General features: G+C 42.0%; 2 protein-coding genes across 2 annotated transcripts in view; both read right to left on the bottom strand.

The window, feature by feature from the left end:
• The window catches only part of LOC148513891 (olfactory receptor 11A1-like), a 103788-nt gene extending 87794 nt beyond the window's left edge, over positions 1-15994 (bottom strand). Inside the window, exons 1-2 of the mRNA XM_088481312.1 lie at positions 15954-15994; positions 4098-4257 (exon numbers count right to left, since the gene is read on the bottom strand). Of these exons, the coding sequence (XP_088337438.1) occupies positions 4098-4257; positions 15954-15994 (201 nt within the window). The remainder of the gene's footprint in view (positions 1-4097; positions 4258-15953) is intronic.
• A 118-nt stretch (positions 15995-16112) lies between these two features.
• On the bottom strand, positions 16113-17093 carry LOC148513890 (olfactory receptor 5V1-like). Its single transcript, XM_088481311.1, has one exon. It carries the CDS (start codon positions 17091-17093, stop codon positions 16113-16115), a length of 981 nt encoding a protein of 326 aa, XP_088337437.1.
• Between the last annotated feature and the right edge of the window lie 1026 nt (positions 17094-18119).

Genomic DNA, 18119 nt, shown 5'->3' with positions numbered 1-18119 from the left:
CTCCAGCCACTGCTCCCGGCGCCGCACGTCAGTCCACCCAGGCTGGTGTGCTCTGCATTATGGGAGAGACGTCATGACATCATGACGTCTCTCCCATTACCCACTGCAGGAGCTGGAAGGGAGCCGGCTCTTGTAGTGGGAGCTCAGCAGTCAATGAGAGTGTGTCTGACTCTCATTGGCTGCTGGTTAACACACACAATGCTGCCGCACTGGCAGCGATGTGTGTGTTACTGCAAAGCCTGAGAACACCAGCCTCAACCCGCCTCCTGGCACTATTGGGTAAGCGCTCAGGGGGAGGGAAGGTCTCGGCTGTGCAGCAAAGGACCAGCGCTGCCTATCTAGGGCGGGTCGGTACCGTGGCCAGCGTCGCCCCCCCCCACGCCACCGGTCCTACAGCACCCAGGGCACACGCCCTGCTCGACCCCTCTTAGTTACACCACTAAATATTGGATATCATTATTATATCCTTTGTTTACACAGAGTATTACTGTGCACAGCTTTCCATAGAATGCTTAAACTTTTACAGTATTCCTTGCACCATTGGAGTGTACAGTTTAAATGCTCTGCTACACAAACACACAAGCAAACACACACACACACACATACACACACACACATCTTTAATAGAAGCATAAGTCATACGGTGTGTGTCTTGCCTTTTTTTATATTTTCTTCACAGGTACAAGTGCTAGTGGCCTGATACAAGTACAGCAGGTCAGGCTTTCTGGGATCTGTAGTCCCACTGTAAATAACAATATTATATTTTTCTTTAAATCATTACAACTGCACCCACAGCCACCAGGGATGTGGGGGGCTGATTGATCCTTGGGAGTGGGGACCCCATTTTATTTTTGGGGTTCACACTTTCCAAAGATTGCCAGCCCTCTGCTGACTAATTTGGGGCTGATGAATGCCTTTGCAGGGGAACCTACCATTGTGTGCATTCCTGCTGTGGCATTATGACCCTGGCTTGTTCAGCCTGGTGCTGGTTATAGGAAAATGGGGGAAACCCCAAACCAGTTTTCCACCCCAATTTTCCTGTATCAGAATGGGCCCAGATGTCCCGGGCTGATTATGACTTTGCAAATATTAAATTGCTTTTAAACCTTAAAAGTCTGCACAGATCTTAGTGATCTGTGCAGTGCTTTATTTTTAGGTATTCGTGTTTTAGGTTCTATTTGTATTTGGTTTTGAACTGAGGGCCTGATTCAGAGCCGGACGCTCTGACAGAACTCTCGTTCTGAATAAGGGCCGGCCTTCTTGTTTTTAGAGCGGCCCCCTGGCCGCTCGCATAGCTGTGGGTAACCACCCACAGCTATAGCGTGTGGCCAGGAAGATGGTCGCAATGGTCAAGACCATCGCAACCATCGGGTTGTGATGAGACCCTTGTGGTAGGGTCTCGTGGCCGCAAGCCCCAGAGAGATTTCAGCTCTAACAGAGCCGATATCTCTCCCACTGACATCACTTGTGATGTCAGTGGGGCCACCCCCAAATGGAGGCGTTCACATGGGAATGCCTCCATTTGGGCAGCCACTCCCCTGGCCCATCCACCAAAGGGGGCGTGCTGTCACTCAACATCAACAGCATGCCCCCTTTGTAGCGAGACCCAGAGCGACGGTTTGCCCGTGGCTATCCGGGTCTCGCGCATGCGCACGACGGAGCCAGCTCCATCGTGCGCATGCGCACTGGGCCACCATTGACCTGCTTGCGAGCGCATAGCGCTTGCGAGCGGGTCTGAATCAGGCCCTGAATGCATTTCCACCTGTCAAACCTGCTTAACATAAAAATCTGATTCAGTCATTTACAGTGGATTTAAATTGATGTTTAAATCAACTACAAAATTGACCTTTAGAAAACCTCTTATTCAGTATGTAACTTATGATAATTTGAAGACTAATAATTTAATGGCAAACTCCAACTGTGTTTCTTTTCTGTTCAATACAGAACCTTTAATGGGAATTACAACCTGTATGCTAAGAAAACATACCTATGTTATCACAAACTGTTTGATAAAATTGGATCCTGGCTTTGACCATCCAGATGGTCACAATACAGGCAGCAGGGTTCCGATGTTCAAAATACAGCACCAACAGATCCCAACAATTAGTATTAGGGTTAGAGTTAGGCACTAGGGGGAGGGTTAGGGTTAGACTGCAGTAGGGGATTGGTTGGAATAGGCTGCTGAAGGGGGCAGTTAGGGTTAGGCTGCCGAAGGGGGCAGTTAGGGTTAGGCTGCTAAAGGAGATCATTAGAATTGGCTGCAGGAGGTGTGAGTTATGGTTAATGTAAGGGCTATGGTAAGGGTTAGAATACTCACCAAATTAAATCTGATTTTGATCGTCGAGGTTCCGCTGCCTGGATTTTCACCATCGGGATGGTCACCGCAAGGATACCGTACCCGACCCCCAAAAACCTATCCCTCTCTTTTCTATAATTCATTTACCATTTGTATCCCTGTGTTTCACTAAATTCTCAGTTCTTTCAAAACCAGTTGCTCATTCCATTTTTAAAAGTGCAACAAAGTCATTAAATGTATGCAAATCACTAACAACATACTGTACCTTGGAAGAAAAAAGGGCATCTACTACAGTACTGTACATTGCCAAAGTATAATGCACAGTATGGGCTTTAACAGTCAGACACAGACATAATCCCATTGTGTGCCAATCTTTTATCTTAATTTAAACTACCTTTCACAATAGGGCAGTTAGAACTGACTAACTTTTATTTTTGAATAGATCCTAATAAACTTCTCGGACTCTACCAAAAAGCGGCTGTTGCTTCAGACAGAGTTTATTTTCATTATCTAGTTTCATTGAGTTACAGTTACCCTTGAGTCCTATTCTTTCTTGTGTAAGTTAAAACTTTTACTATTAGCGTAATGCTAATTTAAATTATCTCAAAAATTTTTATGACACCTACTGAACACATTAATCAGAGGAGCTTTTGATGCTTCAGTTTAATTCTTTCTGAAACTGACCTCTGCAACTGTACTTGTTAAAGCAAACATTCATTAACTGTCAGTATGAGATGGAACTTAGAAAAACATGGGAAAGACCCATGATGATGACGTGTGTGACATACTTACATATGTGTGAGAAATGCACCATCAGTAATATATAAAAACAGTACAATTTAGTACAATAGGAGGTTTATGTTTCAATAGTGTCAATTAGGAAAAGATTCTGAGTTCCTTCCATATCAAGCTGAATAGTGGGGTCTGTTCAGTCACATGATTTAATTGGGAGCATAGGAGTACTCTGTGCCTCTCTTGAAGGGTGGAGGCAGCAGCCTCTTCCCTCTTAGTTTCCTGTTAATATTTGTGTTCAGAGAGTTTCTGTCTGAGATGCCTAGGCTTATTGCAGTCTAGAGAGTATAGACTGGTTTCATCACAGTTGAAACATGCCCAACTTCTGTCTGTTCTATCTGCAGGCCCGCCAAGAGCCGTGGTGAGCCCGGGTAACAGGGGGCATGGCCTAGTCATGGGAACCACGGCCACGCCCCCTTAAAAAAAAGTTTTGCAGCACCAAGAAGCTCCCTCAGCCCGGCGCAAAGCCAGGGGGGCGCGATCAGTGTGATCACTCCCCCCACAGGCATAGGAGACTGCTGTGGCAGCTGCTCAGTAGCCACAAGCAGTCCCACTGCAGCTCAGCACACGCTATGTGCTGGGCTGCTGTGAGGGAGGGGGGGCGGTGTCGGACCCTGGGCCCCTCAAGAAGCCCGGGCCCGGGTAATTTGTACCCGCCCCCCCCTCTCGGCGCCCTTGTCTATCTGTGAGCAGATCACATTTATTACAGGAGTTATATTTATTTGTTTTGTGATTCAGTCTTTTCTCATTTGCACTTTCCCCCACTGTAGCACTGTCCCAATGTTAGCTATCTATAAGACCTTGTCAAATGTTTTCAGCTTCCATGATGGAATGAGAATTATGACCTGGTCTCGATCTGTGTTTTTAGTCTTTTTAAAAATAAAATTATTAACAGTGATCTGAAATCCCTCTTTCTAAACACATTCTTCACTCCACTGTGGTGAGCTGCCATATGAGTGAATCTGTAGTAATAACCATTTATGGTCTCCCCTGTACAGGACTGACATACTGTAATGTACTGTAAACCATTTTGGCAGTTAAATTCAGGTGTGACCAGTTCTGGTACTGCCTGTTCTGTCACCCCTCTCATCTCACCCACACTAGATTGCATACCTGACGACTGCATTATTTCCTCTAGTATGTTTGCAGGATCTAATCCATCCACTGTACTATTCAGCAAAAAAATCTATTTTATTAGAATACTAGCTGAAATACCCGGTGTTGCCCATGCTTAAATCTTCAAGTTAATCAGTTTTATTATGTGATGTCATCCAAATCTATCCAGTGGAAAGTGCAGAGCAGACTGCCTGGGTCAAAGTTCTGCCATTATCCAACTGGACCACCTCACATTGGTTTCATCCCAATCGGTGCAGTGGTGCCCAAATGCAAAGGCAGAGAAACAAACAGAGCAACTCATTTTATATATAAGATTTGTTGCTCTGTCATATTGTTGCGATGTCGCTATGTTTTCTAATAGCTGACTTTTTTTATACTAACTAACTATGTATGATATGGCAGCTTTACCTGGAGAGCTGTGGAAGATATTTACCAACAAGCAAACAAGCAACCAAACAATATATATATATATATATATATATATATATATATTGTTAAAAACGTGGTATATGGTGCTAAGTCCTTCAATCAAGTCTTCTAATGATAATTCTCATCAAATAAAGCACTCCCCAGGCTTTAAGGGTGGCAGCTCCATCTCCCATCAGCTGTTTTTCTGACAGTGTATATAAATCCTAAATAAACATAAAGTGGAGAGAGAGTGCCTCCTAGTGCAGTATCATTAGAATAATTAGCCTTCACCAGCTGTAATCACCCTCTGTGTGATGGAGGTGTACCTTATAAAGTGAAATACACCACTTATATATCATCTTGAACAACCAAACAGGTCTTCAGTTTCCACTTTCTGGATTCAACTAGGTATCTTACATCCTATGTCACCAAGCATGGTATAAATGCATGAGAAGGAAAAAGAGAGAACTATAGTGCAATACTATACACACAAATTTATTTAAACACTTAGAACAATGTAAAATGCCTGTACATCATTAAAAAACATAAAAGCTTATCTGTAGATATGTGTCATCATATCTCCCACTGGTAGAGGATATCATTTGTCAGAGCGTGCACAACCACAATGCATTTCGTCCGTTCAAAATTATCTGGACTTCATCAGGAGGATAACTAGTCATAGTGCCAGTAGTCTATAAATACCCTAAACAATTAGCCCAATTGGTAGGCGTGTGTACCGCCAAAAGGCTCCATAGCTTGCGTTTTAATAACCAGGAAGTTTCCCGGAAGAGCGTTTCAAACACCGGAATTGGTATTTGGCTTCCTCCTATCATTATTCCCTGGCTAACCTATATATATATATGAAAAATAATAATGAAACGTGCACCTAATAGTGTAGTATTTAAAATTAATTGAACTTGTGCTCAAATACGTAATGTGCGTACCGAAAATTAAATAATAAAGGACTTATCTGGTGTCCAAATAGTACTTCAATGGTCAGATATCACGAAACGGCAACATTTTCAGAGTTTTCCAAGGAATACTCTTTCTGTAGTAACCTTAAAATTGGGGCTTAGAATTTTTTGCCCATAGTAAAATAATATAGTCTAGTAATTTTTATGCAAAGTAGTAACAACTATGGACAGACATATATCTGCTTACCAGGTAATGCATAAATTTATGCATATAAAGGTATCACTCCTCTGTGCTCTGGGTCATAAACAAAAAACGTCCGGCTTTATATACCACAAAGTGGTAAACCTCAGACCAGAAATGGAGAAAGTCTCTGTAAATAATTGTTTTATTTAAACTTCATCAGGGGTCCAGAGGGACGAAACGCATTGGGTCTGGTTCTCCCTAACCTCCCAAAGTGGACTTTTATCTGCTATACCACTATTAAGATAAGCATTACTATATATATATATATATATATATATATATTATTTTTTTTTTAAAAAGGTTTTTTTTTTTGTTTTACTCTGTGTATTTGTGTTTCGTGTATGGTCTAAATAAAACAATTATTTACGGAGACTTTCTCCATTTCTGGTCTGAGGTTTACCACTTGGTGGTGTATAAAGCCGGACAGTTATTGTTTATGACCTGGAGCACAGAGGAGTGACGCCTTTATATGCATAAATGTATGCATTATCTGGTATGCAGATATATGTATGTCCATTGTTGTTACTACTTTGCATAAAAATTACTACACTATATTATTTTTCCATGGGCAAAAAAATTCTAAGCCCAAATTTTAAGGTTAATACAGAAATAGCACCCCTTGGAAAATCCTGAAAGTGTTGTCGTTTCATGATATCTGTCAATTGAAGTACTACCTGGACACCAGATAAGCTCTTTATTATTTAAGTTTTGGTACGCACATTACTTATTTGAGGACAAGTTCATTGTATTTTAAAATACTACACTATTAGGCGCACGTTTCATTATTAATTTTCAGTACTTTGTCCTCCGATTGCCATATGGAATATTTGAAAAACTGCAGCCACCAGAAGTGTTCTTCATGACGTATAATCATTTTTTATGACCTTGTTTACACAAGGAATTTGAAATTTGTGCACTAATATTCACCTTTATTCTTCATATATATATATATATATATATATATATATATATGTATATATATATATTTATATATATATATACATTTAACTGATCCACACTCACGTCTTAATGAATCCACTTTAAATAGGGTGATAACCTTAGTGAGCAAAGCGGCTCCAAGTGCATAAACAAAAGAATGAGGTGCACTCACCAGACTTGCTAATACAAGTCTGGTGAGTGCACCTAATTTTTTTGTATATATATACATATATATATATATATATATATATATATATATATATTAGGGGTATTCACCGGCCCCTTTTCGTGTTTTGTGTTTTGGTTTTGGATCTGGATCTTTCTTCGTGTTTTGGATCTGGATTGGTTTTGCCAAAAACACCCTTCCGTGTTTTGGGTTCTGGGTTTTGTGTTTTGGATCTGTATTTTTTTTTAAAAAAGCATAAAAACAGCTAAAATCACAGAATTTGTGGGTTTTTCTGCTCCTATGCTATTATTAACCTCAATAACCTTAATTTCCACTCATTTCCAGTCTATTCTGTACACCTCACACCTCACAATAGTGTTTTTATGTCCAAAAGGTTGCACCGAGGTAACTGGATGACTATTCTAAGCGACACGAGTGGGCGACACAAACACGTGGCCCATCTAGGAGTGACACTGCAGTGGCAGACAGGATGGCAGTTTGAAAAACTAGGCCCCAAACAGTACATAATGGAAAGAAAAAAAAGAGGTGCAAGATGAAATTGTCCTTGGGCCCTCCCACCCACTCTTATGTTGTATAAACAGGACATGCACACTTTAACAAACCAATCATTTCAGCGCCAGGGTCTGCCACACGACTGAGGCTGAAATGATTGGTTCGTTTGGGCCCCCACAAAACAAGCAGGCAATTAATCTTTCCCTGCACAAACTGGCTCTACGGAGGCAAGATGTCGTCCTCATCCACTGATTCCTCACCCTCTTCAGTGTTGATTACATCCTCATCCTCACAGAGTATTAATTCATCCATGCTGGAATCCAGCACCACAGGTCCCTCTGTACGTTCTGGAGGCTGGTCTCCCTGGAAGAGATGATAATTCATTTTTATGAACATCATCTTCTCCACATTTTGTTTAAGCAACCTCCTACGCCTTTCGCTGACAAGGTTCCCGGCAGCACTAAACACTCTTTCGGAGTACACACTGGAGGGGGGGCAACTCAGGTAAAATAGAGCCAGTTTGTACAGGGGCCTCCAAATTGCCTCTTTTTCCTGCCAGTACAGGTACGGACTGTCTAACATGCCCACTTTGATGCTGTCACCGATGTAATCCTCCACCATTCTGTCAATGGTGACAGTATCAAATGCAGTGACAGTAGACATGTCAGAAATTGTTGCCAGGTCCTTCACTCTGGACCAGATGTCCAAGCTTAGTCCTGCCTGCCCTTCCTCACTGCCAGCGGGTTGCTTAGGATACCTAAGTTTTTTCCTGGCAGAGAAAATGAAGAAGGAGCTGTTGACATCTCACGTTCCACTTTAGCTGACAGTGTTTCACCAGCAGGTCTTTGCACCTCTGCAGGCTTGTGGCGGCCGGAAACAGAGCGACACCACATAGGCTTTAAACCTGGGATCGAGCACGGTGGCCAAAATGTAGTGGTCTGATTTCAACAGATTGACCACCCTGGAATCCTGGCAAAGCGTATGAAGGGCTTCATCCACAAGTCCCACATGCCGAGCGGAAACGCTCCATCTTAGCTCCTCCTTCACTTTCTCCAGCAGCTTCTGCAAAAACCTGATGAGGGGAATGACCTGACTCAAGCTGGCAGTGTCTGAACTGACTTCATGTGTGGTAAGTTCGAAGGGCTGGAGAACCTTGCACAACACGAAAATCATTCTCCACTCTGCTTGAGTCAGGTGCATACCCCCTCCTTTGCCTATGTCATAGGTTGATGTATAGGCTTGAATGGCCTTTTGCTGCTCCTCAATCCTCTGAAGAATGTAGAGGGTTAAGTTCCACCACGTCACAACCTCTTGCTTCAGATGATGGCGGGGCAGGTTCAAGAGTGTTTGCTGGTGCTCCAGTCTTCGGCACGCAGTCGCTGAATGGCGATAGTGGCCAGAAATTTTTTGGGCCACCCAAAGTGTCTCCTGCACTCCCCTGTCACTTTTCAGAAAATTCTGCACCACCAAGTTTATTGTGTGAGCAAAACAATGGACGTGCTGGAATTTGCCGAGATGTAATGCCCGCACAATATTGGTGGTGTTGTCAGATATCACAAATCCCCAGGAGAGTCTAAGTGGGGTAAGCCACTGGGCGATGATTTCCCTCAGTTTCTCTAAGAGGTTGTCGGCGGTGTGCCTCTTACTGAAACCGGTGATACACAGTGCAGCCAGCCTTGGAACGAGCTGGCGTTTCTGAGATGCTGCTACTGGTGATGCTGCTGTTGTTGCTGCATAAGGTGATACATCTACCCAGTGGGCTGTCACAGTCATATAGTCCTTAGTCTGCCCTGTTCCTCTTGTCCACATGTCCGTGGTTAAGTGGACATTGGGTACAACTGCATTTTTCAGGACACTGAGGACACTTTTTCTGATGTTTCTGTACAGTCTCAGTTTCGCCTGCCAATTGTCTAAATCCCACAGCACTAATGGTGGATACCGGATGCACGTCTAACACCAACATATTTGCTTCAGGATGACTGCTGTCGTACTTCATCCTCCTCGCTAAGGACTGTTGGAGGGTCAATTGTTTAGTAAAAATAGTGGTGTTCCTTCTTCCTCTCTGGGATGATGAACAACTCCCAGCAGCAACAGCAGCAGTGGCAGCAGTAGGCGTAGCAATGCAGGATCCTCCGGAGGAATCCGGATAGGAGAGTCAGTCATGCCAGTGTCATGGCCTGCAGGACTACTTCTGATCCTGACTAAGGAGGAAATTGACGAGGAGGGAGTTGACGGTGTGGTTTGCAGGTGCTTGGATACAACAGGACGAAGGGATTTAGGTGTCCCTGGACTGCCTACGGTCTGAGCCAAAGTTTCTGAACTTGACAGTAACTTTTTATGAATGCACTGCAGGTGACATTTAAGGGATAATGTTCCTAGGTGGTTAATGTCCCTACCCCTACTTATTTCACCTTTACATATGGTACATATGGCAAGACAGTTGTTGTCCGGATTTGGATAGAAATATTGCCAGACCAAAGAGGTGGAATGTTTGGTCTTCTGCCTAGGCATGACCGTGATGGGCTTTTTCATCCCATGGACAACAACTGTCTCCCCCGGAGCCTGATTTAAACAAACCACATCACCATCAGAATCCTCCTCGCCAACTTCCTCCTCAGCGCCAGCTACACCAATATCCTCATCCTGTTGTACTTCAACAGTGACATCTTCAATTTGCATATCAACAAGTGGACTGTGGGTGCTCCTTTCAGCACTTGCAAAGGGCGTGCAAATGGTGGAAAGAGCCACCTCTTCCCGTCCAGTGCTGGGAAGGTCAGGCATTGCCACCACACTTGGACTCTCCTTGGAGATTTGTGATATCTTCTTAGAATGCACAGTTCTTCGCTGTGCTTTTGCCAGCTTAACTCGATTGATTTTTTTTAGCGGGATGAGGGCTTCCATCGTCATGTGAAGCTGAACCACTAGTCATGAACATAGGGAAAGACCTTAGCCATTCTTTGCCACTCCATGTCGTAAATGGCATATTGGCAAGTTTACATTTCTCCTCAGATGATTTAAATGTTATTTTAAGGTCATTTTCCTGAACTTTGTCATTTCGGATTGTATATGCCCTCTACTATGACATTGGGCATTGGCCTTGGCATGCGACGTTGATGGCATGTTATCATCTATGTCATGACTAGTGGCAGCAGCTTCAGCACTAGGAGGAAGTGGTTCTTGATCTTTCCCTATTTTATTTTTATCTGAGAAAGTTTGGTCCTCCATTTATGTTATATTGATATATACGTGCAGCTAAGGCACACACAAACACAGAATTTTTTTTTTTATTATCGTTGGAGACTAGTGCACTTTGTGGGTTACACCACCTCTTTACTTATGGGACACAGGCGCACACTTGGCGCTGCTCCTTTGTTGATGCACGTGCAGCTACAGTGAACACAATTCACAAAGACAGAAAAAAAGAAGATTTTTTTATTTTTTGTGGAGCGCACTTTGGGGGTTACACCACCCTTTAACAGACAGACGCACGCTTGTTGCAGCTGCTTTGAGGATGCAGGTGCGCTACAGCCCACACAATTCACAAAGACTGAAAAAAAAAATAATAATTTTTTGTGGAGCGCACTTTGGGGGTTACACCACAATTAACAGACAGATGCACGCTTGGTGCTGCAGCTTTGAGGATGCAGGTGTGGCTACAGCCGACACAATTCACTAAGAGAAAAAAGAAGAATTTTTTAATTTTTTGTGGAGCGCACTTTGGGGGTTACACCACCCTTTAACAGACAGATGCACGCTTGTCGCTGCTGCTTTGAGGATGCAGGTGCAGCTCCTGTGCATACATTTCACACACAAACACAGAAAATAAGATTATTTTATTTTTGTGGAGCGCACTTTGGGGGTTACACCACCCTTTAACAGACAGACACACGCTTGTTGCTGCTGCTTTGAGGATGCAGGTGCGGCTTCAGCCCACACAATTCACAAATACAGAAAAAAAAAAATAATAATTTTTAGTGGAGCACACTTTGGGGGTTACACCACCTTTAACTGACAGATGCACGCTTGTCGCTGCTGCTTTGAGGACAGTATCATATGCAGTGACAGTAGACATGTCAGAAATTGTTGGCACATTCTTCAGTCCGGACCAAACCGGCACTTGACTTATGACACAGGCGCACGCATGGCGCTGCTAATGTGTTGATGCACGTGCGACTACATCGCATACAAGTCACAAACACAGAAAGAATATATTTTTTTATTTTTTGGAGCAATTTGGGGGTTACACCACCCTTTAACAAACTTATGGGACACAGGCGCATGCTTGGCGCTGCTCCTTTGTCGATGCATTTGCAGCTACAGTGCACACAATTCACAAAGACAGAAAAAAATATATATATATTTTTGTGGAGCGCACTTTGAGGGTTACACCACCCTTTAACAGACAGACACATTCTTAGCGCTGCTGCTTTGAGGATGCAGGTGCAGCTACAGCCCACACAGTTCACAAAGACAGAAAAAAAAGAAGAATTTTTTAATTTTTATGGAGCGCACTTTTGGGGTTACACCACCCTTTAACAGACAGACGCACGCTTGGCGCTGCTGCTTTGAGGATGCAGGTGCGGCTACAGCCCACACAGTTCACAAAGACAGAAAAAAAAAGAAAATTTTTTTTATTGTTTGTGGAGAACACTTTGAGGGTTACACCACCCTTTAACAGACAGACGCACGCTTGTTGCTGCTGCTTTAAGGATGCAGGTGCAGCTACTGTGCATACATTTCACACACAAACACAGAAAAAATGAAGATTATTTTATTTTTGTTGGAGTGCACTTTGGGGGTTACACCACCCTTTAAAAGACAGATGCAAGCTTGCTGCTGCTGCTTTGAGGATGCAGGTGCGGCTACAGCCCACACAAATCACAAAGACAGAATAAAAAGAAGAATTTTTATTTTTTGTGGAGCGCACTTTGGGGATTACACCACTCTTTAACAGACAGCTTGTTTCTGCTGCTTTGAAGATGCAGGTGTGGCTACTGCGCTTTAACAGACAGACACACACTTAGCGCTGCTGCTTTGAGGATGCACATACAGTGCACACAATTCAAATACAAACACAGAAAAAAAATTATATTTTTTGGAGTGTACTTTGGGGGTTACACCACCCTTTAACAGACAGACGCATGCTTGGCGCTGCTGCTTTGAGGATGCAGGTGCGGCTACTGTGCATACATTTCACACACAAACACAGAAAAAATGAAGATTATTTTATTTTTGTTGGAGTGCACTTTGGGGGTTACACCACCCTTTAATAGACAGATGCAAGCTTGCTGCTGCTGCTTTGAGGATGCAGGTGCAGCTACAGCCCACACAATTCACAAAAACAGAATAAAAAGAAGAATTTTTATTTTTTGTGGAGCGCACTTTGGGGATTACACCACTCTTTAACAGACAGCTTGTTTCTGCTGCTTTGAAGATGCAGGTGCGGCTACTGCGCATACATTTCACACACAAACACAGAAAAAAAGATTATTTTATTTTTGTTGGAGCGCACTTTGGGGGTTACACCACCCTTTAACAGACAGACACACGCTTAGCGCTGCTGCTTTGAAGATGCACGTACAGTGCACACAATTCAAATACAAACACAGAAAAAAAATTATATTTTTTGGAGTGCACTTTGAGGGTTACAGCACCCTTTAACGGATGAGCCAATCGGCCCTTTACTTATGACACAGGCGCACACTTGGCGCTACTTTGTTGATGCACGTGCGGCTACTGCGCACACAATTCACAAACACAGAAAAAAATATATTATATGGAGTGCACTTTGGGGGTTACAGCACCCTTTAACGGACGAGCCAGCCGGCCCTTTATTTATGACACATGCGCATGCTTGGCGCTACTTTGTTGATGCACATGTGGCTACTGCGCACACAATTCTCAAACTCAGAAATTTTTTTTTTTGCACTTGGGGGGAGCACCCCTGATGGACAGAGCACCCCCTGGACAACACTACAGCACCCCTTTAGGACTGGGACACTGCACAGGACTTTGGAGTGGACACAGCCCCTATGGACAACTGATTGCACAACACAGCCCAGCCAGCCCCTATGGACTTTGGAGGAGTGGACACAGCCCCTATGGACAACAGCAGCACAGCACAACACAGCCAACCCCTATGGACTTGGATGAGTGGACAAAGTCCCTATGGACAACAGCAGCACAGCACAACACAGCCAGACCCTATGGACTTTGGAGGAGTGGACATAGCCCCTATGGACAACAGCAGCACAGCGCAGCACAGCACAATACTACACTGCACTTCACTACACTACACAGCCCAGCCAGCCCTAACTGCCACCCTCCCTCTTCACTGTCCACAGCCGAGTGAGAAAATGGTGCTGACGCGCGTACCTTATAAAGAATCCAAAACCCGCAAGACCCAGAAGGCGGGATGATGATGTTTTGCCTCGATTTTAGATCCAAGTCAGGCGGGAAAGTCGATCCTGACTCGGATCGGCCTTGGATCGGGGTGGCTTGGGGGGTTTGGATTTTAGAAATCCGAACCCGCTCATCCCTAATATATATATATCAGATAAGGAGGCCAATCCCAGCTCATTTTTTAAATCCCGGGATTCTCAGAATAGTGTTCATCAATGCCTACAGCATACAGACTCCAGTGTGGGTGTGAACAGCTGTACAAGAGGGGGGCCTAGTGGTGCCGTAGAAGGACTGGGGTCAGCATCTGAGCTGACAGAACTAGTGCTCAGCACTGCTCCCAGGCTGAAGATAAACCGTGCCAAGCCGCACATTTATTCACTAAGATTCTGGGATTTAAATCTTGCTATTTTTTACACTAAATCCTGGGATCCCGCTGATCCCAATCCTGGAATTGTCTTCCCCACTTGCAGATTTTCACTTTCATAGCAGCCAAGTATATCTTAGTTTCCAGGTACAGGCAAAAAAGGGCACATTTACCTATTTATATTATATAATTACAGTATATGTTTTATAAACATATACAGTAACAAAACACTACACTCTCTGGTTTAGATATTTATTGTACTACACATTCTCATGTATGGCTGCACCTTTAGCAAAAGTGCATCATGGTATCTGGTAGGCACTTGAGGCTTTTCTGTGTCACTATTTAGTTTAATGTAATTTAGAAACTGCAGTCCAAATGCATTTGTACATAGCATAGCATCACAGTGTACTTAAATAGATATTATTTAACACATAGTATTGCAGATGCTTTATATGGTTGCATCCAGCTCAAAAATGCATTTTCATAAAACAACATTACTCTTAGGTAACACCATTCACTTATAGAGTGGTGCTCCGGTTTCCTTCATCTTCTATGTTGTTTTGTGTGTTATTTTTAGTTTCCTTTTGGTTTATATATGGGGGTCAGGGGTTGTTTAAATAAAAGTCCTTTTAACAATGTTATGTGTGTGCTTATTACCACTAGATCATTTTGTGTCTATCTGCTGATTTCAGCCAGCCTTGGTTTCCATCCAGGCAATGCAATTCTCCTAACACTAACATGCTCCATCAGTTACTGGCAGCTACAGAAGTTCTGGCACCTGGAGATCTACTAGCTACTATTTTTTGTAGTCCAATGCACTGCTCCAATGTTTTGTTAACTGTTACCTATTTCTCAGTGCCAGCTGGCCATGGGGCTGAGAAGAGCACAATACTATTCAGTATAATTCCTCAAGGAAAATAAGCTCTGTGCCAAAAGCTGTCTCACTGTATTGTATATTGCTGGTGCACATTATAGGGGTACAGTCGGTCTCCATGTTACGTTACAGCCCAGCCTGTACACCAGTCGATGCAGTTTTTCCAATTTCTTCTAGATGACTCACCCTTGTCTTGTCCTTTCATACCTCAAAAAAAATTAAAGAAAAATCACAGAACTTTATGCCTTCACAGAAATGGACACCATTAATTGCACCAAAAAAAGACTATTGCCTCTACAATCCATATTGAATGCAGCTGCGAGGCTGCTGTTTCTCACCAAATGTTCATTATCCTTTGATCCGCTTTGTCAGTCCCTCCTTTGGTTGCCAGTTTACTACCATATTCAAAACAAAATACTTTAACTTACACATAAGGCTATTAACCAAACCACACCAACATACATCTCTTCACTCATCTTAAAAATGTCTCCCAACTTGAGCTCTCCGCTCACAAGACAAGATCTATATCTCTCATCCACAGGGATTACTTGCTCCCATTCACAATCTGTGGAATGCCCTCCCATGCACAGTAAGACTTTCCACTGATCTCCAAACCTTCAAGCTTTCCCTGAAAAATCACCTCTTCAGACAAGCTTATCAGATTCCAGAACCACCCACATAACCTTCATAGCTTCCCTATATAATTACATCCCACTATACAGTCGACACATAACATCACATTTTCATTCTTCACTTTCACATCCTCCTTATCTTAGGCCAACAATCCTGTGTGACTAGATCATACAGCCCACCAAGAACCTCTGCAATCTTGATGGACCAATATGCAATATGTAGCACCTATCTGTGTGTATCAATGCCTATTTCCCTATAGATTGCAAGCTTGCGAGCTGGACCCTCTTACCTTAATGTATGTCTGTTATTATCCAGTTTTGTTTTATTCATGTTGTTTCCAATTTTAAAGTGCAACGGAGTAGGCTGCGCTATATACTGTAAGAAACTGTTAATAAACAATAAATGATTTTAATGGGCATCATCACCACACCTATGAACAGATCACAGGTTAATCCATAGCTCTTTTTCCAGAAAAAAGTGGCATCTTTTTGTCTAATAAAACAATAAGGAAGTAAACAGAGCTGCTGAAAGATTCCCTCATCTCCTGATTCCGTAGACTATATATAAAAGGGTTCAATAGTGGGGTGACTATAATATACAATAGAGAGAGAATCTTGTCCACTTTTATGGAGCGCCTTTGTGAAGGGACCAGATAAATGACAAATAGTGTCCCAAAGTATATACAGACGGTTGTCAGATGGGAGCTGCAAGTGGAGAACGTTTTCTGTCTCCCAGAGTCAGAGGGTATTTTTAGGATAGTGATAAATATGGCTACGTAGCTTAGAGTAATAAATACAAATGGTGTGATTGTCAATAATAAAGCAGTAACCAGGGCTATCAAGTTAACTATCCGGGTATCACTAGAAGATGTAGCTAATATAGGAGCTAAATCACAAAATATATGGTCAATCACATTTGAGTCACAGAACTGTAAATGGCCAATATGAATGGTTAAGAAGAACATCACTCCGAATCCAGACATCCAGCACCATGCTGCCAAGTGATTGCAAGTTCTGATGTCCATCACTGAAGAGTATCTCAAAGGGTTGCAAATTGCCAAATACCTATCAAAACCCATTACAGTAAGAACAAGACACTCAGCACTGCCAGATGAGGCATAAAGGTAAAACTGGGTTATACAGCCATAAAATGATATGAATCCTCCATCTCTCCAGACAACATAGAGGATGTTGGGTATGATAAGGATGGTTGGGATGATTTCACACGAAGCAAGGTTACGAAGAAAAAAGTACATTGGAGAATGGAGCCTGGTGTTGGCTGTTATTAAACTTATAATCAGTGAGTTTCCAGATAAGATAACAAAAAAAACGATGAAGAAGTAAATGAATATCACATGTTTAAAACTTTGGAGATGTCCAAACCCCATTAGAATAAATTCTGTCACCATGGTCTGATTTGGGCCACACATTGTCTGTTAAAATAAGACTTGTATTAGTTTATGTAACATTGCATTTAAAGGTCATTTCATATTGTACAGATGAATTATGCTTCATGTGCTGTAGATAAAGATACAAAACCATTGAATAGTTTTGATAATTCATGATTTTACTGTATATACTTCAGGTGAACAAGAATATATGACAAGCTGTGTTTCAATAATAATAATAAAAAAAATAAATATATATATATATATATATATATATATATAGTATTGTTAGAATAAACCATATATTTTTACAGGCAATATAAAATGCCTGTACATTTGTAAAATATTCAGAAATCTTATCTGAGATCTTTGAGGTGAACTAAAACTGGTTGAGGAGCCTCTCACCAGAACGGGTCTCATAGCAACCAGTAATTCCATGTAAAGTTTCCAGCAGAACACTGTTCCTCTGGATATTTTATATGTACATCAAATTTACGTTTATTCTGTATGTAAAATTATTAATATTCATAAAATAATACTAATAATTTCCTTCTTCATACAAGTTTTAATTAGATAGGCTACAAAACTATTAAGTAAACTTGTATCAGTAAATCCCAATAGACCAAGATATTGCTTTATTTCAGATGCTGTGAAAAGACAAAAGATGGTGACCATTTCCTAAAATATGTAAATAGTAGAGATGTGCGCTGATCCCCATATTCTGGTTTTTGATCTAATTCATCATTGTGTTTTGTTGAAATGTGCAGTTTGTTTCAAATCCAACTGAATTTTGTGAATCCGGACAGATCTGAGTTGTGGTTCTTATCTCCTGAGAAGATCCGGAAAGAGCTGAGTTGTGGGTCTGATCTTCCTGCGGTTCAGAATTCAGATTTTAGATCTAAATTTCAGGTTTTGGATTGCAAAAATTACATATTAGATGTTTTAAAAACATTTTATAATTTAAAAACTCTATATCCAAAAACCAAACCTCAAGTATTTTGGGTTACATTTGTTTTTGTTTTGTTTTTTTATTTCCTTAAAAACTATAAGAATCAATATTTTTTTTAT

The sequence above is a fragment of the Taudactylus pleione genome, unplaced genomic scaffold (assembly GCF_031769625.1).
Source record: "Taudactylus pleione unplaced genomic scaffold, aTauple2 ptg000268l, whole genome shotgun sequence".
Lineage (NCBI taxonomy): Eukaryota > Metazoa > Chordata > Amphibia > Anura > Myobatrachidae > Taudactylus > Taudactylus pleione.
Note: the sequence above shows the minus strand (reverse complement) of the source record. Positions and strands in the feature narration are given on the sequence as shown.

Coding starts and splice junctions, on each gene's coding strand:
- LOC148513890 (XM_088481311.1), bottom strand. CDS start 17,093: ATGTGTGGCCCAAATCAGACCATGGTGACAGAATTTATTCTAATGGGG.